The 24278-nt window shown below is 48.6% G+C and overlaps 1 protein-coding gene across 3 annotated transcripts in view; it reads left to right on the top strand.

The window, feature by feature from the left end:
• Positions 1–24168, top strand: part of LOC132452105 (collectin-12-like) — a 29254-nt gene extending 5086 nt beyond the window's left edge. For 2 of the 3 annotated variants that reach the window (XM_060044492.1, XM_060044490.1), the window contains exons 3-10: positions 12874–12996; positions 17855–17941; positions 18202–19236; positions 19436–19915; positions 20218–20354; positions 21079–21188; positions 22282–22427; positions 22667–24168. In XM_060044492.1, the coding sequence (XP_059900475.1) occupies positions 12874–12996; positions 17855–17941; positions 18202–19236; positions 19436–19915; positions 20218–20354; positions 21079–21188; positions 22282–22427; positions 22667–22692 (2144 nt within the window). In that variant the 3' untranslated portion in view covers positions 22693–24168. The remainder of the gene's footprint in view (positions 1–12873; positions 12997–17854; positions 17942–18201; positions 19237–19435; positions 19916–20217; positions 20355–21078; positions 21189–22281; positions 22428–22666) is intronic. The other variant, XM_060044491.1, reaches the window with a different exon arrangement.
• The last annotated feature ends 110 nt before the right edge of the window (positions 24169–24278 follow it).

Here is a 24278-nt window from a genome sequence, read left to right on the forward strand (position 1 = left end):
TCCACTCCACTACTCCTCCCCCCCCCCCCCCCCCTCCTCTTCCCAGACATCTGGGCGCGGGCAGCTCGTGGCTGTGTGGTGCCCAGAGTGTGTTAATCCATTTCCTGCTCTTGTTATGCTTTCTTTAACAGGACCGGATGTTTCGGGGAGCCCGGTCCAGGGTTCTGCTCTGAGTTCAGTTGGGTCTGCAGGGTTTATCTGGCCAGAAACACACCGATCATACCTCCGCTTGTTCCGTTAGCACAAAGCCAGCGGGCATCTCCACTAGCCTGTTACAACGTGTTCATGTTTGACTCCTTTTGGGAAGTAAAAGGTTTAAAGTAGAGCTCTCTGCTGCACCGTAGGCGTCAATGTATTCTGCGTTATGTCTAACCAACAGGCAGAATGATTCTATCCACACTTCTTTTGGTTTTATTGGTTATTTTCTGTATGTCTTGGTCAAGTGTGTTTCGTATCAAAAATGTTCTGGATGTATTTTATTTTGTGGGAAAACATCCAGAATGTTTGTTTCCTTAAGATGTTTCCTTGGGGTGCAGTTTGTGTTGTGTAGTGTAGTGTGCGTAGAGTGGTTTCTGTGTTCCAGTGTTTACCACAGTGACCCACAGTTGAATTCTCCGTCTGGTGTTCAGGACACCACGCAGGGGACGGTCATGATGCGTTTACAAGGTGTGTTTAACTCCTGTGTGTGTTTGTGTTTGTGTGCGTGTGTGAGTGTCTCTGTGTATTTCCGTGTCTCTGTGTACAAACAAGTGTGTGTGTTGGCTTTCTGTTTAGAGACTCAGGAATCACGTAGAGACAGAGGAAGAATCACACGCACACGCACACAGAGGACATTATAGAAGATAGAAGATGAGGAGAGTTTGGAAGATGTGACGAGAGGAGGAAAGAGGCGATAAGAAACTAACATTTAACAGCAGCTTTAACGACTACTTGATTCTCATTCCCTACTTGAAGCAGAAGACATTAGTCGTCAGAGTTCTTAAGGAAAAAGGGTAAAAAGAGAGGAAATAGAAAAGAGACCGGGTGAGAGGAGAGAGGGGGAGAACGCGCACTGCCAAGATCAACCCGGAGTTTCCTGCTCTGAGAGATGGAGAGGGAGCGATGGAGAGAGTGGCGTATGTGTCTGATCACATTCCCAGCTAACACTCCAGACACACAAACACACAGAAATCTCTCAATTACTATTCACACATTCCTCTCCCTGCACTGTGTGTGTAGTCTATCACACGTCCATGCGGTTGATGGTGAAGGGAAAGTGAAACCATATGAGACTGGGCTCCTCTGCACTTTCTCCACAGCGGAGCCCAGTCGGATGGCTCTGGCCTTCTGCTGCTAATGGCCTCCTCTGACGCCGGGGTTAACCCTATCTCCCCAACCCCCTCCCTCCACACCCCCCCCCCCCCCCCTCCCAGCTCCCCCAGTACCTGGTTTGTTATGACAGCTTAAAGCCGCTCTACGTACATGCATGTGTTTTTCAACATGCGCATGCTCTCCAGATATCCGGTCTGTGTTCTACTCTACCCGAGCTGTGAAGCGGTTCAACTCTGACATGAGGACACACCCCGACTGATACCTGCACTGCTGCCCCTTCCTCCTGCACACACCAGCCACTCATCATGGAGGGGGGGGTTAGTGTGTGTGTGTGTGTGTGTGTGTGTGTGTGTGTGTGTGTGTGTGTGTGCGTGCGCGTGCGTGTGCGTGTGCGCGTGCGTGCGTGCGTGTGTGTGTGTGTGTGTGTGTGGTAGCTCCTCCTGTAGCTCCAGGCTACAGGAGGGCTGGCCCGTGTCCAGGGGTTTGTCGAGGAAAACAGTTTTTCAGTCACCAGAGCTGGCTGTTTAGAGAGAGAATGATGAGGTAACCTTGCTTCCCCTGTGATGCTAAACAGCACAGAGACAGAGTTTCTATGATCCCCGCTCCCAAATTACCCCAAACAAACGCTTACGGCCGCCCGTCCCCAGCCGTTGTCTGCTGTTTGTTTATTCCAGTAAGCCTCGCTAAACTCCCAGCCCTCTCATTGGCTGCCTCCTGGTCGGCGCCTCGTCTGATATGCTGGTAGGCGCTGAGCGACATCGTCGTTCCGTCTGCGTTGGTTTCGGTAAACGCTGGCTGGACCACTCTTCCTAACAACCGGGGGGTAAGGTTGACTGGTTGTCATGGAGACCGCCCCCCACACCGCTTCCCACAATGCAGCAGGACCGAGTCTAACCTGTGAGAGAGGGAAACTGCTCACGGCTGTGGATATTTTTGGGGTTTATTGTGTTTTTTAGTCTGTGTTTTAAGTTGTTGATGTTGGACGTGTGTGTCGCCACACACAGAGTTCACATCCTGTGTGTGTTGTCCTGCAGCCGTGGAATATAAATCAGCAGACGATGCGAGGAAAAATGCTGGATATGTTGATGATTTAGCACGCTAATGCAGCACCGGGCTGAAGTAGCGATGTGCTTTTACAGCAGCATGCTAATGCAGCAACATGCTGATGTAGCTTGACAGTACTGTCTTTTGGACAGTAAAGTTGGTCTCTGATACTCCTCATTCGACTTAGATGTCATCAAATGTCTGGTCATAGGCAGAATATCAATCATCCATCTGTGAGTGTATGTTGTGTTTTTGGGAAGAAATGTTGGTATTTTGGTACAATCATTACTCATACCTCTCTCTAGCCAGCTCCATTAATGCAGATAGTGACCAAAGAAACGTACTACTACATTCACTTTTCTGGTTGTTCCCATCATGCAATGCTTTCCCCCAGATCATTCACTGACCACGGCCACACAGCAAACCATTGACTAAACTTAGCTCTGTTCAACCAGACACGGTGAGATTCTGGGAACGGTCGTGGTAGAGAGTAGGAAAGGCTCATGGTCTAGAACAGGAAGTGATGGGGATAGAGGACAGGAAATGGCTGGGGTAGAGTAGAGGAGGTTGAGGAGCTTGTGGGGGTCCTGGCAGGGGTGTATCTGTGACTTCAGTGTTCACTTGATGACTTCCTTCCTGTCGCAAAAAAATGATCTGCTTTGTTCCTTAGGCCCAATCCCATTTCTACCCCTTACCCCTTCCCTTTACCCCTCCCCCTTGTTTTGAAGGGGTAAGGGGAAGGGGTAAGGGGTAGAAATGGGATTGGGCCTAAAGCCAATCCCATTTCTACCCCTTACCCCTTCCCCTTAGCCCTTCCTCTTACCCCTTCAAAACAAGGGGAAGGGGAAGGGGTAAGGGGTAGAAATGGGATTGGGCCTACATGACCTTGTTGTATAACCTCTCAACCAATCAACTCCTGCCCTGAAGCAGAGTGGATTCTAATGTTGAACTTTAACCTCTGTGACACGTAGATTTTTGTGCATGTTCATGCAGCATGTGACGAGTGTGTCAGCTGCATGTGACTTTAAGAAGGTACTGCTCATTTACTGATACAAAACCATTTTGTGGGAAAAATGTCTCTACCCCTCTCTCTCTTCCCCTCCATCTCTGTACCCCTCTGTCTCTCCATCCCTCCATCTCTCTACCCCTCTGTCTCTCTAACTCTCGGTCTCTCTATCCCTCCATCTCACTCCCTCTGTCGCTCTCTCCCTCTCTGTCTCTCTCCCTCTCTGTCTCTCTAACCCTCTGTCTCTATCTCTTTCTTTCTACCCCTCCATCTCCCTACCCTTTGTCTCCCCATCTCTCTACCCCTCTGTCTCTTGGTATGAGAGACTGGAAGGTTGCGGTTTGCAGTTCAGAGCAGGGACAGAAGGTCTTCATGGGGATGACTTCATCCAGAGAGAGAGAGAGAGAGAGAGAGAGAGAGAGAGAGAGAGAGAGAGAGAGAGAGAGAGAGAGAGAGAGAGAGAGAGAGAGAGAGAGAGAGAGAGAGAGAGAGAGAGAGAGAGAGAGAGAGAGAGAGAGAGAGAGAGAGAGAGAGAGAGAGAGAGAGTCAAAGAGTGTGTGCGAGAGGATAAGTGCAGTGGGAGATCACAGAGTTTATTGTGGGCCCAGAATAGCGAGGAACAGAGGAACCTCTTGTTCCTCCTGGGTTCAAAGAGCCTCCTCGCCGCAGATCGTCCCGGCGTGCAGACGCGGTCCGACCCCTCGCCCGGCCGCTCACAGGGAACCAGGCGGCCCTGGGTTATTTCCTCTGTTTTCCCTCCTTTCTTCTCCCTTGGGACAGCGATCTGTTTGTGTTCCTTTGAAGTATGCTCCTCACTCGTCGTCGTAGGGAGGGGTCAAATGTGATTGACGGCGCAAAAGCCACCAGAGAGTGTCATGGCAATGCAGATCAAAATCGGTATTATTTTTACGATAATGTGCTGATAAGTTCATGCTTTTAGTGAAGGTCGTTCAGTTCAGCAGCGTTTTTGCTATTTGTACTAATCTGAAGGGTGGAGAGGGATAGATGGAGGAGGCGTACAGACGCAGCAGAAATCACTCCAATCGTTAAAAACCTCCCACTCTCGCGACTTATTTAAATGCTGCTCTGCACTCATATCTCTGAATTATCACAATGCCTAAAACACAGCCACAGTCTTTTCTCAGAATGCTAACTGCGCCGCCTCAGTCTTTAGTCCATGAGCAGTGGCGTGTCAACACGGATTCAAAACGTATGGATTTCTTCATTAGTGGGCACTCTTGGAGAGAGCTACCTAGCGAGGACAGTTTGGATGCACTTAACCATGTTGGGCAAACCACAATAACCACAAAAATAGGTACAGCTATTGGAGCTTCTAAATACTCTTCTGAATGTAATGGATGTCAATGACTCGCCGACTGCCCAATTCGGGACAATGGATGCAGGAATATTCTGGAATATGACTTGTCGGTAGAGCTTGCATGCGGTTGAGCTGGGAGTGGTTGCAATGACAACAATGGATGTTTTATTATACGATTATCGTTGACTTTTGATACACAGTTGAAAAAGGGGGAAAGTATCATTTCATTTAAATTGAGATGCTGAGTCTAGTGCTATTTTGTCTAGCGTCTGTCAAGTGCTTTACCTTTTAGCTAGCTAAAGCCCATAATGGAAGCTGGTTGGCTTGGCTAGCAGAATATCAGCCATTTGTCGTGAGCTATTGCTCTATCTTTCACCTAGCTATAGCCCGTATTGAGGGCTACTTTGATTGGGCAAGCTAGAGCACATAATGGGAGCTATTTGGAAGGGTAAGCTTGTACATCAGCTTTTCGCTAGCTAATGGGGTTTCTGTTGTTATTCTTGTCGTTCTGTTCTGGATTCTTCTAAATTCCTCTGCTTCCCTCCGAGCTGCTGAAGGAGGATATCAGGTTCTGAATACCAGTATGTTGTTCCATTAATCACGGACCACACACACACACACACACACACACACACACACACACACACACACACACACACACACACACACACACACCACCCCCACATCCCTCCATTCCTGGAAAGCCTGTTTATGTAACTACAGCAATTGCTGACTCTCTACAGATGTGCACGGGGCTACAGATGTTGGTCTTGGGGGGCAGTGGGGGGGATGGTGGTTTGTGTACTGGTGGTAGGGGCGGTTGTGGTTTTAGCAGGGCTGGTGGTAGAGGTGGTAGTGGAGGACGTGGGCATGGTGAAGGGTCAGACCACTATCTCAATCTTCTCTGTCTGACAGTGCAACAGGCCCCTGATTCCACCACGGCTTCACCCCGTTCTTCATCAGAACCTCTTCAGTGTATTTTATGAATGTTTCATCATTGCTAAGGTTGTGAAGGAAGTTGGGAACTGAGGACTCGGAGTCGAAATGTGTAAATCTAAATCACATAGACGCTTCCAAATCCAAAGTGTTTTACAGTACATTTCCGATCGACGACATTGCAGAGCAGGTGTGGGTTATGCTCCACAGTGGGTATGGGTGTTGCTCAAGGTTGCCCTCAGGTTGATTGTAGACGTCCAGCAGTGAGGATCAACCCAGCACCTTTCAGCTGGGAGCCCATCTTAACCGCCAGACTATCAATGCATCTAAACATGAATGTCCAGTCCAGCAGGCTCCCCTCAGATAGTGTGCTGTCAGGTCCATGTGTTCTCCTCCTCGTTCCTCCAACCTCCTGTCTCAGAGGGCTGATCGTCTGACTGCTCCACCTCCTCATTCACCACCATCTCCTCCCGTCTTTCTCCAGACCCCCACTCCCCCTCCCCGACAACTCCTCCTCAGCCTCCTCGCCCAGTTGGAGATATGTTGATGTTTGTTATCTCTACAGGAGACACAGGCTTCTCTCCCAGCCTGAATGGAGGTGTTATGGAGACAGATCTCGGATGGGATGGATGTTCTGGTCAAGGTCAGCTTATCATCTCCCACTGCTCGGGGGTCAAAGGTCAAGGCAGGAGTACAGGGTCCATGCAGCCGACTGAACAAGCTCTTGGTTGAAGATAACACTTTATCGAGCAGTGCTGGAAAACCAAATTTCCACAATTTGAAGAGGCAAACATTTTCCCATTGGCCGTTCTTTGCTCTGGGATTATGTCATTGTACTGGAAGCTGGACTAAGCATTCATACAGTAATTCGTTCTTTCTGTACACATTATAAGCCTGCCTTGTTAACGGATTAAAATCAAGTTTGAGTGCACATTTTGACATTATTGCTTTATCAAGATAGAGGTTGCTTAGGGGATATATTTAAACACGGTTAGCTTAAGGTGTTATTAACATATGGTTAAGTTAGGGTGTTTAGTTTAAATATCGTTAAGTCTGGGTGTAAAGTTAGTTGTAAATAACTTTAGCATGTACTTTCATACATGTTTATGTTTTGTTTGTAATTTAGAAAGGCTTAAGTTAGGTGGTTAATTTAGAGATGTTTAAGTAAGGTTGTAAAGTTTGATAGTATTTAAGTCTGGGTATAAAGCTAGATAAAGTTAAGTTTAGGGTGTGAAGTTTACTCTACCATGAGTCACTTCCATGAAACCACAAATTTCCGTTCTCTCTATTTCCCTCTGTCTCTCTCTTGCTCTCTCCCTCTCTCTCTCTGTCCCTCTCGTGCTCTCTCTCTCTCATGCTCTCTCTCTCTCTGTCTCTCTCTTGCTCTCCCTCTCTCTCTCTGTCCCTCTCGTGCTCTCCCTCTCTCATGCTCTCTCTCTCTCTGTCCCTCTCGTGCTCTCCCTCTCTCATGCTCTCTCTCTCTCTCTCTGTCCCTCTCTCTCCATCTCTCTCTTTCATGCCCCTCTCTTGTCCCCCCAGCTCCTCTTGCCCAACCCTCTTATTTTCATTTCTTGCCACTACCCCCCTTTCTTTCTCTAGCTTCTCTCATCATATCTCCCCCCCAGGGTGTGTGTGTGTGTGTGTGTGTGTGTGTGTGTGTGTGTGTGTGTGTGTGTGTGTGTGTGTGTGTGTGTGTGTGTGTGTGTGTGTGTGTGTGTGTGTGTGCGCGCATGTATGTGTTTGTGTGTGTGTGTGCGAGCTGGTCCCAGGGTTTGTGTGTTTGCGTGTGTGCTGGTCCAAGGGTGTTTGTGTGTGTGTGTGTGTGTGTGTGTGTGTATGTATTGGTGTGTGTGTGTGTGTGTGTGTGCGCACTGGTCCCAGGGTTAGTGTGTGTGTCCATGTGTTCATGGGTGTCTGTGTGCATTTGGGTGTGTGTGTGTTAGTACGAGTGGCTGTATGTGTGTGCGTATCCATGCGTATGGTTTCCATCACAGGTAATAAAAGCAGCAAGAGCAAGAATGGGACCACACACGGATCCACGCTGGGTCAGTTTCCTGCCATCCCATGAACACTCTGGGCTCCGCAGAACCCACCATGTCATGGTGATGTCATGGTGGCAGGGTGCCGGCTACCCTTAAGCCTCCCCGTAGGGTTTGTAGACCCAGCTCACGACCCCAAACCCTGCAGTAAAAGAACGCTGTCGTACCGTGATCCAACAGTACTATGCAGCCCTACCGCTCACTCCCAGAGCTCCAGCACTGGTAAACAGTTGTTGGACTGTAATTCACATCCAATGGCACCCGTTTCTATTTACAGTCATGAATCATGAATATATGGACCACACACACACACGCGCGCACACGCACACACACGCACACGCACACATAAACACACACACACATAAACACATACGTGCTAGTAGCGCGCTAGCAGCATAGCGCTAGTTTATGCTCAGCTAGTGCTAATGGAGGCCAGATGGCTTTCTGATTGTAGTAAAACACAACTCAACAGCCCCCAGTTAACTAATCAACCAATCAGCAAACATGTTGTTTACGGCCTTGTCTGATTGCATCACCGCTTCCTATTGGATGAGATGGATTCTCATTGTCCTCTGATCTGAACTCCCATGCACAGATTCTTGTGAGAGGTCAGAGAGATGGTGTATGTGTGTGTGTGTGTGTGTGTGTGTGTGTGTGTGTGTTGGAGAGTGAGAGAACCGAAGCAGTGTTCCAAGTCTCTCTTGGTTTGTGGGACCTCAGAGCTGTTGCAAAACGCTGTTATGTCATCCGTTTCCATGGTGACTTCTGCCACTACATTAAACAAACGTGTTTTAATGAACGGATGGGTGGGGAGGGGGGCTGGGATTTACTATGATGGGTGAATTGATAGGAAACGATCGATAGATAAATGACAAGACAATAGATTGTGAATGCATTGTAATATCCCTTCCTCTCAGTAAAATCGAAAACAGATGTGTTTATAAACCAACCTCCACTCCATGTGATTCTCCTCTCTGTACATCTGCTCTCTCAGCGATATGGAGATTTAGGTAGGTGTGAATGAAATCTGAACCGTCAGCTATCCATCTTTTATCACGCAAAGATCCAGAGGAAACATTCCTGGGATTCTTCCTGGATTCTTTCTAAAATCCTCTTGGATTCTTCCTGGATGTTCTCTAGATTATTTCTGGAGTATACTTGGATTGTTGACTGTCAGTCTGCAGGGTGAAGACGTTGGAGAACCGGAGTGGACCTTCATGTCTGGAGGAATCATCGGCGTCTGTCTCGTCATGTCTGGACTCATCCAGGAAATGACCTCCTGGGAGTCAGGCGGCCGGAGGGTTGGGACCTCTGGCGCGGCCGTAGACAGAGGATTGACTCCTAGAATACAGGGGCTCTGCAGGGACAGCTGGCTCTTTTAAACCCTTCTCTCCCTCCCTCTTCCTCTTTATCGCACCATTGCGCTCCTCTCCCTCTCATCTTCATCCTATCTTTTATTCCCCCACAAATTCCTCATCCTTCTCACGTTATAATAATACTCCTCTATTTTTCTCTCTCTCTCTCTCTCTCTCTCTCTCTCTCTCTCTCTGTGTCTCTCTCTCTCTCTCTCTCTCTCTCTCTCTCTCTCTCTCTCTCTCTCTCTCTCTCTCTCTCTCTCTCCAGAGTGCTTGGCTTCTCCTCAGTTCATCCCCAGACCAACACCTTGTTTGTGTCTCTGAGAAGGGTCGCAGTAAACTCTCTGCTTTGTTTAATTCTCAGTTTCCTATCATGTTGTGTAGTAATTCCAGCCTTGAACATGCATGCAGTGTCGCTGTGTTTACTCTGGAACAGAAAAGTGGGATTATTCAGGCTGATCGATGGGTGTTTGTATTCCTCTGTAGGCGCTAACACTAAGAAGTGTAATCCATCTCAATCGCTGGTCTAAGATTCTTTTACTAATTATGGTTATTATTGTTTTATTATAAGTACATTATTCCATAGGATGCCATGTGGAATCGTACCTACTGCCCAGCATTTTGAGCTTTTGAGAAGCTTGATGTACTTACATTCAATGCAAAGTAGAAAATGCTTTTACATTTTTCCATGTAAAGACACATCCTCGTTTGCTTTTGTCTTTTATTTGGATAAACGTACTTTGCGTGGTGTAATATTTTATCCATTATTCACAGTCAAAATACTTTATTGATCACAATGGAAATTATTTCCCACTTTCTTTGCTGAAAATATAAAGGGCTGTAAACAAATTATGCTGCATACAGTATGTACATATAATATACATATGCATAAAAGTCTGTTTGAGTGAATGTTGTGAAAATAGTTCTGGTATCCGATATGTTCTGGTACATCCTGGACCTCCGGCGGAGTGTATCTTTCCAGAATAATATCAGAACCAACCTCAACCTTTACCACAAAGGTTTTTCCAACTTTTCCCCCCCAATCAAAACACTTACGTAGAACACCATGTCCATTGCCATGGAAACGGCAGGGGATGGGCGGGTTTGGTTCTGTACTGTTCTGTAATGTGAGACAAGTTCTGTTCCAGGTCCACGTAAACCTCTTCCAGTAACCCAGCGTAGTTACACTCTCGCTGGCCGGCTCTCTCTCCTGTCCCCTCTCTCCTCTCTCCTCCTCTTCTTACGCCTCCTACACCAACGCTCCCTCCTCCTAAACAAACCCTTAGCCCCTCTCCTCCTCCTCCTCCTCGTCCTCGTCTTCGTCGTCCTCCTCCTCCTCCTCCTCCTCCTCCTCCTCCTCCTCCTCCGACCACCACTCATCTCGTCCCCCTCCAGCCCCCCTCTCTCCTACTCCCCCCTCTCTCCTACTCCACCCTCTCTCCTACTCCCCCCTCTCTCCTACTCCCCCCTCTCTCCTACTCCCCCCTCTCTCCTCCAGCCCCCCTCTCTCCTACTCCCCCCTCTCTCCTCCAGCCCCCCTCTCTCCTCCAGCCCCCCTCTCTCCTACTCCCCCTCTCTCCTACTCCCCCCTCTCTCCTACTCCCCCCTCTCTCCTACTCCCCCCTCTCTCCTACTCCCCCCTCTCTCCTCCAGCCCCCCTCTCTCCTCCAGCCCCCCTCTCTCCTACTCCCCCCTCTCTCCCCTACTCCCCCCTCTCTCCTACTCCCCCCTCTCTCCTACTCCCCCCTCTCTCCTACTCCACCCTCTCTCCTACTCCCCCCTCTCTCCTCCAGCCCCCCTCTCTCCTACTCCCCCCTCTCTCCTACTCCCCCCTCTCTCCTACTCCCTCCTCTCTCCTACTCCCCCCTCTCTCCTACTCCCCCCTCTCTCCTACTCCCCCCTCTCTCCTCCAGCCCCCCTCTCTCCTACTCCCCCCTCTCTCCTACTCCCCCCTCTCTCCTCCAGCCCCCCTCTCTCCTACTCCCCCCTCTCTCCTACTCCCCCCTCTCTCCTACTCCCCCCTCTCTCCTCCAGCCCCCCTCTCTCCTACTCCCCCCTCTCTCCTCCAGCCCCCCTCTCTCCTACTCCCCCCCTCTCTCCTACTCCCCCCTCTCTCCTACTCCCCCCTCTCTCCTCCACCTCTGACTCCCCTCTCCTTGTCGACTCCTCAACCGGAATTCCTTCTAGCTCGTACCACCTTCCTCTCCTCCCTTCCTCTCTCCCCCTCCTCCTCTCTGTCCCCCCCCCCCTTCTATTGACCCTCCAACCTCCTCTAACCCCCCCCCCCCCCCCATCCCCTCATCTCCACTACGTCCTGTCCTGGTAGGAAATGGGAGGCAGGCGGTTGAGATCCTTGTCCACAGAACGAGGAGAAGATTGAAGAGTAGTGGGAGTAGATTGAAGAGCAGAATGTAGGCGAGCCAGCAGATCCAGAGACCACGTCTGCCATGGTTCCGGGAGAGTAAGAGTCGAACCTCTCACAGCCTAAACACACCACGGCGCCAGCGTGGAGGGCAGCCTGGGGCTCCCGGGGTAACCCAGGGGCACTTCCACACCCTGGGCGCTGGCGGTGCCTACTGGGGGGCTGAACGCCTCTTTCCTCATTGGGCCTATCTATTCGCCCTTTTGACTCGTTTTTGTTAAGCTGATCAATTTAAATATCCTAATAAGTGAGGATTTATAGCTCCACCAGTGGGAATACAGTCAGTGCATATAACAATGATGATACATCCCAAAAGGTGCACCAATCAGTTAAGTGCATACAAATTCACAACATAAGGAAAGTAACTGCTTTTAAGTGATACAATATTGAAACGAGCTATAGACAAATATAGAGAGATAAATAGATTGATTTACTTTAGTCTCTCTCTCCCTTTCTCTCTCTTTCTCCCTCTTTATGCACTCTGTGTGTGTTTGTGTTTAAGATACATTGTGTGTGTGTGTGTGTGTGTGTTAAGAAAGGTATGTTGAGTGAATTCCCCCCCCCAGCAAAACAAGCATCTCTCTGAGTGTAAACAGGTCTGTGTGGGGCTTGTTTTCCTGTCCCGACCCCCCCCCCCCCCCCCCCCCTCACCACCCAGCAAGGGGGCTGTTTGTTCAGATGGAGCAGCTGGGGCTGCACTCTGTAGCGGACATTGAGGGTCCATGTATACCATCACACACACACACACACACACACACACACACACACACACACACACACACACACACACACACACACACACACACACACACAGTTAAGGTACTTGAGGACCTTTTCCATTGCGGCCGTCTCCTTAGTAGTGTGACCTCGCCAGACCAATTTGCTAATGCCTAAATGCCTTGAACCTCTTGGTTAATTCTGGATTTCCGAGAACCGTTGTCAATGACCGCAAACCGAAATGTCCCCTGACGGGACGCAATGCAACTTGTGACGCATCAGGGGAAGCCGTCTTTGTTGTACATGAGAATGCCTCGACGGCACTCCCGTAGGTCGCTCCGGGTTTAATACAGTCGGTGTGTTAAACCCGCCCCTTATTAGATCAGCGGTTATGATTGGCCCAACAGGGGCCAGGTCTGCTGAAAATCGGTTTTGAAATGGTCCCCAGCTAGCTCTTTAGAACAAGACGAGCTCTAACAAACCCAACCCCACTCCAAAGAGCTTAGCAGATATAAAATACTACTGCTGTGGTTTACTATGGCTGTGTGTCGGTGTGAAATGATAAACACACATAACCAACCATACCGACAGGACGTTAATGTCTACTGTGAATTTTATTATGCAACATGTCATTTGCTTTGGGTAAAATCCAAAATCCAAAATGTCTCCACTTAATACTTGCAAATGTAATAACTACAGTATGCATGTGCTGTGTTTTTGATCAGGCATCCAGGAGGGCAGCCAGTGCACCAAGTGTAAGAACGACTGGGTCCTGAAGGGCTCCATAGCGCTGCTCTACGTCCTGTGCACCCTGCTCACCATCGTGGTGGCCGTGCTCGGATACAAGGGTAAGACAGCCCTGCCCGTTTCTCGATTGAACACACACCTGTTCCTTCATATGCTACTTCCTACTTCCCTACTTCCTGTTGCCTCATCCTTTACTTCCTGCTTCCCCGCCATTAAGGGCGACACTGTCGCTTGTTGATGATGGGGACCAATCTCAACCTTCAGACTTGCTGAGGTACTCCATCAGGTGAATGGCTGAGGGCACGGTCACAAAGATCGCCAGAGCACTTCCTTTGTAGGACGCACTGATTTATCGGTCTGCTTTAAGCTGCTTCTCTATGTATTGGAGGAGTGGGTACAATAGCAAGCAAGGAGATCATATAGAGATTAAGGCAGCCTTCGCAAGAAGAATCGCGATAGAACGACTATTGGAACATAACCATGGTGGTTTATATACTACTTCCTGGTTCTTTATGTTTCCCCCATGGTAATACTCATAAAGGAGAGGAGTATACCCATAATTCCTGGTTCTTAACCCCCTTCTCTGTGTTAGAGGACCTGACCTGTGAGAGGCTGTGTTAGGATTCTGGCTGCGTAACCAACCGTCGCTTTTTACTTTTTTTGTAAAATAGTCGAAATGACGCAATGCAAGTTAAACCAGCTGTCATGTTTTGTGTTGTCATGCTTGCAGCGAGAGAGCGCGGTGTACTCAGCGGTTGTTATTGTCTCTCTCTCGCTACATCCTTTCCAGCCCGGGGAGATAAAATCGACTCTGCTGCAACATTCTGGAACGCATCCACTCAGTTTCCACTGAGGGGGTTCCTGGGGGAGAGAGACTGACGGACACACTCGGTTTCAGAGAGAGAGAGAGAGAGGTCGCTCATCTGTGGAGCGGCTCTGTCTCTCTTTCCAAGTTTATTGTGCAAGGGTGTTCATTGTTGTGGACCTGAGCGGCGGTGGAGACGATGACCAGCTGGTTTGAGGGGTGAAACTGCTTTCCGCCTCAATAACATTTACTCTTTCATGCTCACGTCCGTGAACACATCCCAGAGAACGTGGAAAACGTCCGTCCCCTCTCTCAGCTTCTATTTCTCTGTTTTTCTCTGTCTCTTTTGGCTCTCTCAATGAGTCTGTTTGACTATCTTTGTCTTTTTGCCATCTCAGTCAGTCTCTCTTCCTCTTTGTGCCCTCCGTCACTCTCTTTGCTCTCTCCGTCTGTCTCTCTCTTGCTGTAGTTAGTTAGCTTGCTTTTTTCTCTCTTTATTCCCGTCCCCTTCAATCTCTCCCTCGCTTGTCTCTCTCTCTTTCTGCGCCTGTTCCCTGACTGGCTCCACCCCCCAGGGCTGTCTTCAGTTTATTTAACCAGTTTATCCCCCCCCCCCCCCCCCCCCCCCAGAGATCTAACCTTGGGGACAAGGTTGCTCGTGGCGTCGCCTGACCTCACTTCCTGTTCATTTGTTATCCTGATGGGGACCTGTGGAGGGCCTTCGGGTTGAACCGTAGAACGTTCCGGCTGTAATTCAGCTAAACATTCCCATCTGTGTGTGTGTGTGTGTGTGTGTGTGTGTGTGTGTGTGTGTGTGTGTGTGTGTGTGTGTGTGTGTGTGTGTGTGTGTGTGTGTGTGTGTGTGTGTGTGTGTGTGTGTGTGAATATTTTATCTGGTAATTACGGTCATTACCATTGGAACTTGTTGGTCACAGCTCTCTCTCTCTCTCTCTCTCACTCACTCACTCACTCACTCACTCACTCACTCACTCTCTCTCTCTCTCTCTCACTCTCACTCACTCACTCACTCACTCACTCACTCACTCACTCACTCACTCACTCACTCACTCACTCACTCACTCACTCACTCACTCACTCACTCACTCACTCACTCACTCACTCACTCACTCACACACACACACACACACACACACACACACACACACACAGACACTTTCTCTCCCTCACTCTCCTTGCTCTCTTTATTTGAGTGGTCCCAGATGATGGGAGGAACCTTGGATTCCGTCACTGCGGTAGAACTCAGAACCCAGTCAGATTGGGTTTGTTCTGGAACAGTCCGCAGAACCACACATAGCCTCCCCCCCCCCCCCCCCCCGGTCCAGCTGGAGGTCTTCCTCCCACACACTGGCACTGTATTGTCAGCCCACACACACACACACACACACACACACACACACACACACACACACACACACACACACACACACACACACACACACACACACACACACACACACACACACAGACCATGCATGTATATTTTGCTTTTGATGTAGCACATGGAAGATTGGGGCATGTAAAGGTGATGACTGAACTGTAGCAGAACCAAGTATATCCTAAACGCTGAAAAAAGTGTCATAGGAGCGGTTTTAAACTTAAATAAATACTCTCTGCTCTGACTCCTTTTATTTAATATTTGTCTCTCCTGGTAAGTCTTGAACACGGCTCACATTTCTAACTTTTTTGGGTGTGTTCCAATTGTACTGCAAGCTAGTTTTATTGTGGGTGGATATTTATGTGGTATGTGTATGTGAGTATTAAAGTGATTATGCCTGGGAGTGTATGTGTGAGATTGTGTGTCTGTAGGTGAAAATGTGGGAATTTATACAGCGAATGTACAATTGTTATTTTAAAGAATGCGTGTGTGTATGTGTCTATATATTTATGTTATGTGTACATTTGTGTGTGTGTGTGTGTGTGTGTATGTACTTATGTGGAGTGTGTGTGTGTGTGTGTGTGTGTGTGTGTGTGTGTGTGTGTGTGTGTGTGTGTGTGTGTGTGTGTGTGTGTGTGTGTGTGTGTGTGTGTGTGTGTGGTCAGGGGTCTGACCAGGAAGCCTGTTGTTTATTATTGACCATTCATGTCTCACAGCATGGCTGTAGTTAGAATTGCGTTGGCTCAGAGCTTGTCTCTCTGATCAGTAAGGCGTAAGGTCAGAGTAAGGATTATTTAGTTAACTAAAGCGTCATTGTAGTATAAGGGAGGCCGGGTTTTCTAGTTCTAGTGGTCAGGGTGTTTGACTTCTGGCCAAAGGATTCCCAATGCCCACGGTCTACCTGTAGGGATCCTTGAACAAGATGCTCTGTACTTCCTCTTTGATGATGTATCTTCCGTGGAAGTCTGCTACATGGCTAAATAGTTGTGACCTTCCTGGGCAATCTGCTCCCCTAAAGCCACTACTCTCAGAGGAATGTTCGTAATGCAACACAACTTCCCGCTCTGCTTCTCATTTGGTTTGGAGGACAATTGTCTTGTGGAAGAGAATGTTGTGTTGAGGGCTGAAATGCATCATAGTCTTTTCCCACATGTGTTTCTGTTCAGCCATGAAACATTTATCCAGCTGATTAACTTCTGATTGATGTTGAACACACTCTTGTTTGTAAACCCCCTGCTCATTCTAATGTTGCTACTTATGTGATTAATTCACTAATTACTGTGATTTATTCATTACTAATGTGACTCATTCGCTACTTATGTGATTCATTCCCTATTAATGTGATGCATTCACTCCTAATGTGCCTCATTCACTACTAGTGGCAAATTTCTGCTAGTGTTATTCATTCACTAGTCTTGTAAATCGTTCACTACTAATGTTAATCATTCACTACTAATATAATTCATTCACTAATAATCAGACTAATTTCATTCTAATCTGATTAATTCACAACTAATGTGACCCATTCACTAATATTGTGATTAATTCACTAGCAATCTGACTTGTTCAAGGCTAATGCGATTCATTCACTTCAAATCTGATTTATTCACTACCAATGTGAATCATCCACTTCTAATCTGATTTATTAACTACTAATGTGACCCTTTCAAAACGGACTCATTAACTACAAAGCAAGTAAAAAAAACTAGGAATAGTGGTGGGGCTACTTTAGTTAGCTGGTCAACACCACCACTGCCGCCTTTACCACAACCTCTGCCACATTCCCATAACCACCTCAACCACCACCTCCATTACCACCATTCCACCACATGCAACCTCCATCACCAGCCCCACTCTTTTCCTTCATCGCTCTCTCCATCCATCTATAGCTCTCCCCCCCTCCCCCGTTAACTCTCTGTCACTAGCTCTAACTAACACTAACTCTGTCATTCAACCTCTCTCCCTTCTCACACACACGCCCACACACAGCCTGACCCAGGACAGGACATGCTAAGTCATTAAATGTCCTGTTATTAAATACCGGCCAGATGTACGTTCAGACGCAGAGCGCTCCTCAGAGCCTAAAGGAGAGCTGTAGAGCTGATCCCAGGACAGACATGTCTGTGGTTCTAGGCTATCGTCTGGTCCCAGACTCTCACGCTTATCCAGGGTCAGACGTTAAGGCTTAAATGTCCCCTTTAAGTTTCATCAATGCCCCACGAATGTGAATGAAGGGACGGACCCCCCGGCCCCAGCCGACTCCTCTCCCTCTCCTGGGTGAGCTTCTGTCTGGGTAACCGTGTGTGTACACACAGGATGTGATGCAAGTACTTCTCAGGACATGCAATGCAACTGTTAGACGGAACATTAGATCAGTGTAAATACTTATACTTACGTCATTCCGAGGGGTAGTTTTGCTCACAAGAATACAAACTCCTGCCTTCTTCGATGTGTGGTTGACACTCTGTACGGGCGTGTGTGTGTGAGTGCGTGCGTGCGTGTATATGTGTGCGTTTGTGTGTGTGATTGTGCGTGAGCATATTTGCGTGGACATTGGATTTGTGATAGTTCCTTTGTGTGTTAAGGAAAACAGCATCTCAATATATTTTTATACAATCTCCTTGTCAAGATATGTACATACGTATACATTTGTGAGATGCCTTTTGGCTGTCAGCAGGAGTACAGAACACTAATGCTCATTTGTATGATCAGTAGTAGCATGCTAACCCTGGTAGAGCCTGTGTTGTCTCATCCCCAGTAATGCAGCGGGTGGACAACGTCACCGAAGGAATGACCAACTATGGAGGGAAGATCATGGCTGTGGAGACGGATCTGAAGAAGATGGGTGGGCTGAACACTGCACTACAATAAAAACACCTCATAGAAAGACAATACATCCAGCTCCACAACACAACTCAATAACCAGAAACAACCAATACGGTTGTTTTTGAGTTTTCGCGTCACAAAAGGACATGAATTCTATGCGAGCAAAACAACATGAGAGGCACTCTGTGTGCTTTGCTCTGTAAAGAAATACGATGCTAACTACAAACAGGCTCAATTCTACGACTCATTTCTTTTTCAAACCTTCCTTCGGTTCCGAAGAGGGGGAGAAGTCGGACAACGCCAGCTCGGAGATCCAGGCCTTCAGGAACAACCTCCAGGCCCTGCAGAGCCAGCTGACGGTGGTGGCCGAGCGCAGCAGCAGCAACCAGGCCGTGCTGGGCCAGCTGAAGACCTCGGGCCTGGACCTCCAGAGCAGCCAGGGCTCCATCCAGGGCCTGCTGGACAGCAACGCGGCCACCCTGCGCTCCGTCAACGGCTCCCTGCTGGCCTACGGGGGCACGGTGGAGGGTCTCCAGGAGGACACCACGCGGCTGCAGACCGACCTCCAGGAGCAGGTGAAGCTCCAGAGCCAGGCGCTGCTCCGCATCGGCAGCCTGAACCTCACCCAGGCCCAGCAGAGGGGGCTGCTGGTGGGCCTGCAGCGCTCGGTGGAGGACACCAGCCAGGCCATCCAGAAGATCCGCAACGACTTCCAGAGCCTGGAGCAGAGCCTGCGGCAGACGCGCTCCGACTCGGAGTGGCTCCGGGACAAGGTGGAGAACCTGCAGGTCCTGGCGTCCAACGCCTCGGTCCTGGCCAAGGCCAACAACGACAGCCTGGAGGACGTGGGGGGCCAGCTGGGCTCCCTGGCCGGCCAGCTGCAGAACGCCAGCAGCCTGGCCGACGGCCACGAGCAGAGCCTCCGCGAGCTGATGGACCAGCAGAGGGACCACGACAACCGCACCGCCGGCCGCATGGGCCAGCTCGAGTCGCGGCTGGACGAGTCGGAGCGGCGCGTGGACCGTGTGACGGGCAACATCAGCTTCACCACGCAGATGCTGGGCTCCATCAACATCAACCTGAACGGCCTGCGGAACTGCGCCGAGACGGTGGGCCGCCACTCGGACCTCCTGCTGGGCCTCAACCACAGCGTGACGGACGTGCAGGGGCACTCGGCGGACCTGAGGGCGCAGCAGGATGAGCTGTCCACGCGGCTGGACTCGGAGGTCACCAACCTGTCCATCGTCATGGAGGAGATGAAGCTGGTGGACAACAAGCACTCGCAGATCATCACGAACTTCACCATCTTACAAGGTGGGGGAACACACTGCTGCTGCTGCCCCTGGTCTGTGGACGGGGATTTGTGTTGTTTCGCGTTCTGTGTTGTCATTAGCCTACTGTAGGTACTCCATGGGTCTCTACGTGCTTGCATACATTAGTTAGCCAAAAGTCCCCAGAAGACCCCAGTTCCGTGCCGTGTAACCTGACCTTCACTTGTATCCCTGTGTCTCAGGTCCGCCGGGTCCCAGGGGCTCAAGAGGGGACAGGGGCCCCCAGGGACCCCCGGGTCAGTTCGGCCCTATGGGGGAGAAGGGGGACAAGGGGAGCCCTGGCGTCCAGGGGCCATTGGGAGACAAGGGCTCCCCAGGACCCCCAGGACTACCAGGGTTGAAGGGTCCGCAGGGTTCCCGCGGCAACCCCGGCTCCAAGGGCTCCCGGGGGTCGGGGGGCAGGGCCGGGGGCCCGGGCTCTAAGGGAGTGCCGGGCACCGCAGGATTGCCAGGAAGAGACGGACAGTCGGGGCTTCAGGGGCCACAGGGGCCACAGGGAGAGCCGGGGATCCAAGGGCCGATGGGCCCCCTGGGGGAGCGGGGGCCCTCGGGGGCCCCCGGACCTCCGGGGTTACCAGGACTTCCTGCTCGCACGCCACCCATGCCGCTGGCGCTGGTGTCCCTACAGAGCCAGGCCCCTGTGCCCACCCTGTGGGCCCCAGGTAACACGTCAACCACACGTTCCACAGCCAATCAAACATCAACAAGGAGCCTGTTTTATAGCATTAGACCCTATTCTTTACATTGCTTCACGCCATCTGCAGTTGAACCGCTTAATGTGTTCTACACACACATAAACGTGTGTGTTATGCCAATGAAAAGTGTGATAACAATGGTACTCAACTCTGGGAAAGGCTTTGTTCTTGTCACCCTACGCAGAATAAGACCACCAGGAGCTAGGCTAACCCTGTTTCATAGTGTCCATAGTGTATTGGACTCAGAGGTTTGGTGTGTGTGTCCACAGGTTGTCCCCCAGACTGGATCAACCGCAGGAACACGTGCTACTTGTTGTCCAAGGACATGCAGAGCTTTAACGACGCTGAGGCGATCTGCGTGAAGAAGTCCGGGTCTTTGCTGGTCCTGGAGGACGTGGAAGAACAGGTGAATACGGATATATCATCCATAATGTTTAGTTGAACATGTATTTATATGGAATGGTATTCTATCACTGATATACTTATATACATATGATTGAAGTGTCTCCTAGACCATTGATTATTGTGAATGTATTAATTTAGATAAATGTATTAGCTGACGCTTTTGTCCAAGGTGAATTGCAATACTTTCTAGAAACAATATATAGAGAAGACTTATTCATCTTATCTTATTCAATTTTTTAGATGCAGTCTTAGCAGATGTGTTTTGAGATTCGCCGGAAGATGTGTAAGAAATAGGGTTTCATCTTTCCTGATGTCAGTGGAGAGCAACAGCCAACTCTCAAGGTTTTGTTGACGGGCACCCCCTCATCCCTTTGAACAAAAGTTCCTGCAAAATGTGTTCCGTCTTTCGGATGAGACGTTCACCCGAGATGGCATTCGTCACAGGAGTAGGGGGGCCACGCCCCGGTGTCCCTGGCTAATTCTAAACCTAGCTCTTCTACCAACATGGCTTCCTAATCATCCCCCAGCCTCTAATTGGTTGGATTCATTCCTCACCTCTCCACTGTGACAGCCAGTGTGGGGTGAGCATTCTGGGGCATACTGTCCTTTACAGAGGAGGACCACAGCATGCAAAGCTCTTTGAGGGTGTCGAAAAAGCGCCGGAGGATTGCATTGAGGAATAATGATTGTTATGAACGTGATCCTGGGTGTGTTTGCCTGCTCAGAGATGGCTGAGGGAGCAGATGATCGGGAAGGGGTACTTCTGGATGGGTCTGACGGACCGCCTGCAGGAGAGTGTCTGGTACTGGCTGGACGGGAAGCGACCAAGCTTCACGTGAGTTTACAAATATCGGCCACAAGGTTGCTTCCTCCCCTTGGGTTTGGGGGAGTTGTTCCTTGCACCTTAGAGGGATCAGGGTAAGGGGATGTTGTATAATGTGGGGTTTTGAGACTGGATCTGTGTTTATTAATTATATTCTGCCGTTTATTATATATTCGAAATAGAATTCACTTAAATTCATTTATTTTACTAAACTGAATACATCCAACCTCCAGCTAACCAAAACACTGAGGTCAGCCCCTCTACTTATCCCTGTTTACCCTTGTAATAAATAATAAACCATCATAATTTTAAAGAAATCCCATATTATAACGGGACTGAACCATAGACTGTAAAAATGATGGATGTAGTGTCCCTGATGTCACCAACTGGTGTACACATGAAGATCGTTATGAAGTCGTAGATTTCACTTTACGAGCGCCGTCATTGCTCGAGTGTTTTGCAACCAGCAGCAGAAGCGATCCATCTTTGGCACATTGAGGGCGGGACTTAACGGCAAGGTGAATGGCCGCCTTGAAGTAGCAGTCTATGGCCAAAACAAATTCACACGCTCAGCTTTTTAATGAAATAAAACTGTCGCATGTGACTCCTCAAACGACATAATATGGGGAGGAACTACCCACTGAGATCCTAACCCCACACAGAAGAAATGATTTGGCCTTGTATTACGAGAATTACTTTGCCCACTGAGAATTACTTTTCCCATGGTGGCGGATCTTTTTGCATCGGACCACCGTTAGCCCCCTATAGTTAGGGGCATATTAGCAGCCTCCGCAAGGGCTGCACAACCAGGTGGTCATGGCTGTCTCTTGGAAAGAACCAAGCTTCACGTCAGCTTTAAAGAGCCACTAATTTACCACCAGGTGTTTGTTTCACCACTACGATCCATTTAAAAATCTGCCCTTCGCTGTGACACATGATTTCGCTTTCTCACAGGGCAGGGCAGACCTTTTAATGGCTTGCAATGGCGAATCACACAAACACCTGGTGGTAAAATAGGGGCCCTTTAAACCCGTTGACTTCTGCAGACGTTGTGACCCCAGTAGTTAATGTTGAAGCTTTACCGCCCCCTGCTGATGTCCTGTAGGATGTGGAAGCAAGACCAGCCTGACAACTGGAGCGACGTCCAAAATGAAGGGGAGGACTGCGCTGGGATCCTCAACGACGGTTTATGGAACGACTTCTACTGTGAAGACCTTATGAACTACATCTGTGAGAAGCCCATGGAGAGCTGTAGGTGTCCCTCTTCGTCCAATAATAGCATATAGTCCCCTGATGAGCTCCGTGTCACTGTTGTTAGCATGTAGCTCTCTCTTTCTGTCTGGTTAGAATGCTTTGGTTTTCATTCAGCGGCCATGTCTATTTCTTTGTCTTCTTTCCGCTTGATAAACTGTTGTATCGTGCTGAGAAGGTTTGTGTGACCTCCATGTCGGCCATGTTTTTCTCATCCAACTTCCTGTCTTCTTCCTCAGCAGGATCCCCAGGATCGTCGCTCTGAAAGAGCAGTAAAAATGACTTGGTTAGTGGTTAGCTGTTGGCGGCCCACTGGCTTGCCGCATGGACAGCTCGTACGGAGTCAGAAGAAGGACAATTTTGGTTTGGGACTCAGTATGACGCCAAACCACTGCTCCACTGCTGTCCTGCGGAAACTCCGACCTACGACCCCTGATCCGATACAAGAGAAGGATTTATATGGATATTTTTTTTATGATGACCTGTAAAAGCGTTTTTTATATTGCTTTATTCCATGTACACCTGAATATATGAATGTATATTTCATTATGCATTTTTTTATATGATGCCTATACAGCCAAAGAGACTTAATTGTTCCTTACACAGAAAAATGATCATGTTACGACAATGAAAAGTGTGATTATGGATAATTTCTGAGAAACCCTCATCTCGCCGTTCTTTGCAAGTTCTCGTTATGTTAACCACATGAATGTCTGACTAAATCATTTTAATCATTTATAATATAAAATAACTAATATTTACTACCCAGTGGGCCACTTTTGGTAAGCAGAACTTAAGCTGTGGGATGAAGCGATTATTATGATAGTATTTGCACATCAAATGGCAAGAGATAGATTTGGAGATTAAACCAAAGACAGATTTTTTCCAGCTCATTGATTTGTTTAATATGTGGCCATGCACTTCCTGTATCTACACAGGAAGTGTGTTCCAGGATTTCCCACCGTCTCATAAAGACTGAAACGAACCTCAGAGACCAAACTAAAAAACAAACAACACAAGCCATAACACAAACTGCACCAATAAAGACAAAAACAACACAAACCAAACATGTTGCGTCAACATCTTTTTTCCAGTGAGTGTTTTAATATTGAAATGCCATCAGGCGAAGCGTAACACTTTCTCTTCAGTCAAGCTGGTCATCGCCAGGTCTATCACAGAATGCACTCAAAGGTATTGTTGGATTTGATTTATTCATGGGCGCATACGAATGGATTCACATTTTTATTGTTGAAAAGTTGCAATGTTATTCACATATTCTTTTTCTCCTGTATTGTTGCTCACATTATTAGCATACCACGCCTTCAAGGCTGCTTCTTCCCGCCAACTTTTGGGTCAACATTTCTAAGGCCAATCAACTCTCACTCACATGCTGTTTTCCATCTTTACGTAGACTCAGATTAAAGTCACGCTCTTTCAGCTGCACAGAAGAAGACAGTGATGTTTCTATAGCACCTCTAGTGTTGGGAACTAGCTACTGCAGACCAGCAACACGACGTCCAATGAAGACTGTGAGCACGAATAATCTAACCGCTACGACTGTCTCACATTCTGCATCACGTGCTTTCGGACTGCAGGTCTCTACTCATTGATGTGCTCATTTTGATGAGGTAAACATTAACACAAAGAGAAGGTAAGAGTTGGTAGCAGCTTGTACGTTGCCCTTCTTTGGACGGCATTTTTTCAACAAATCCTCTTAACTTGCTGCTCCTCTACAGACTAAGTGATATGTGAAAAATAAATAACGGTATTTTTACGAAATAAAACCTGTGCATTATTAACTGCATTTGTAATTTCAGATCGCTCCCTAGTAAAGTGACCGAACAGCCACAA

This window comes from Gadus macrocephalus, chromosome 23 (genome assembly GCF_031168955.1).
Source record: "Gadus macrocephalus chromosome 23, ASM3116895v1".
Lineage (NCBI taxonomy): Eukaryota > Metazoa > Chordata > Actinopteri > Gadiformes > Gadidae > Gadus > Gadus macrocephalus.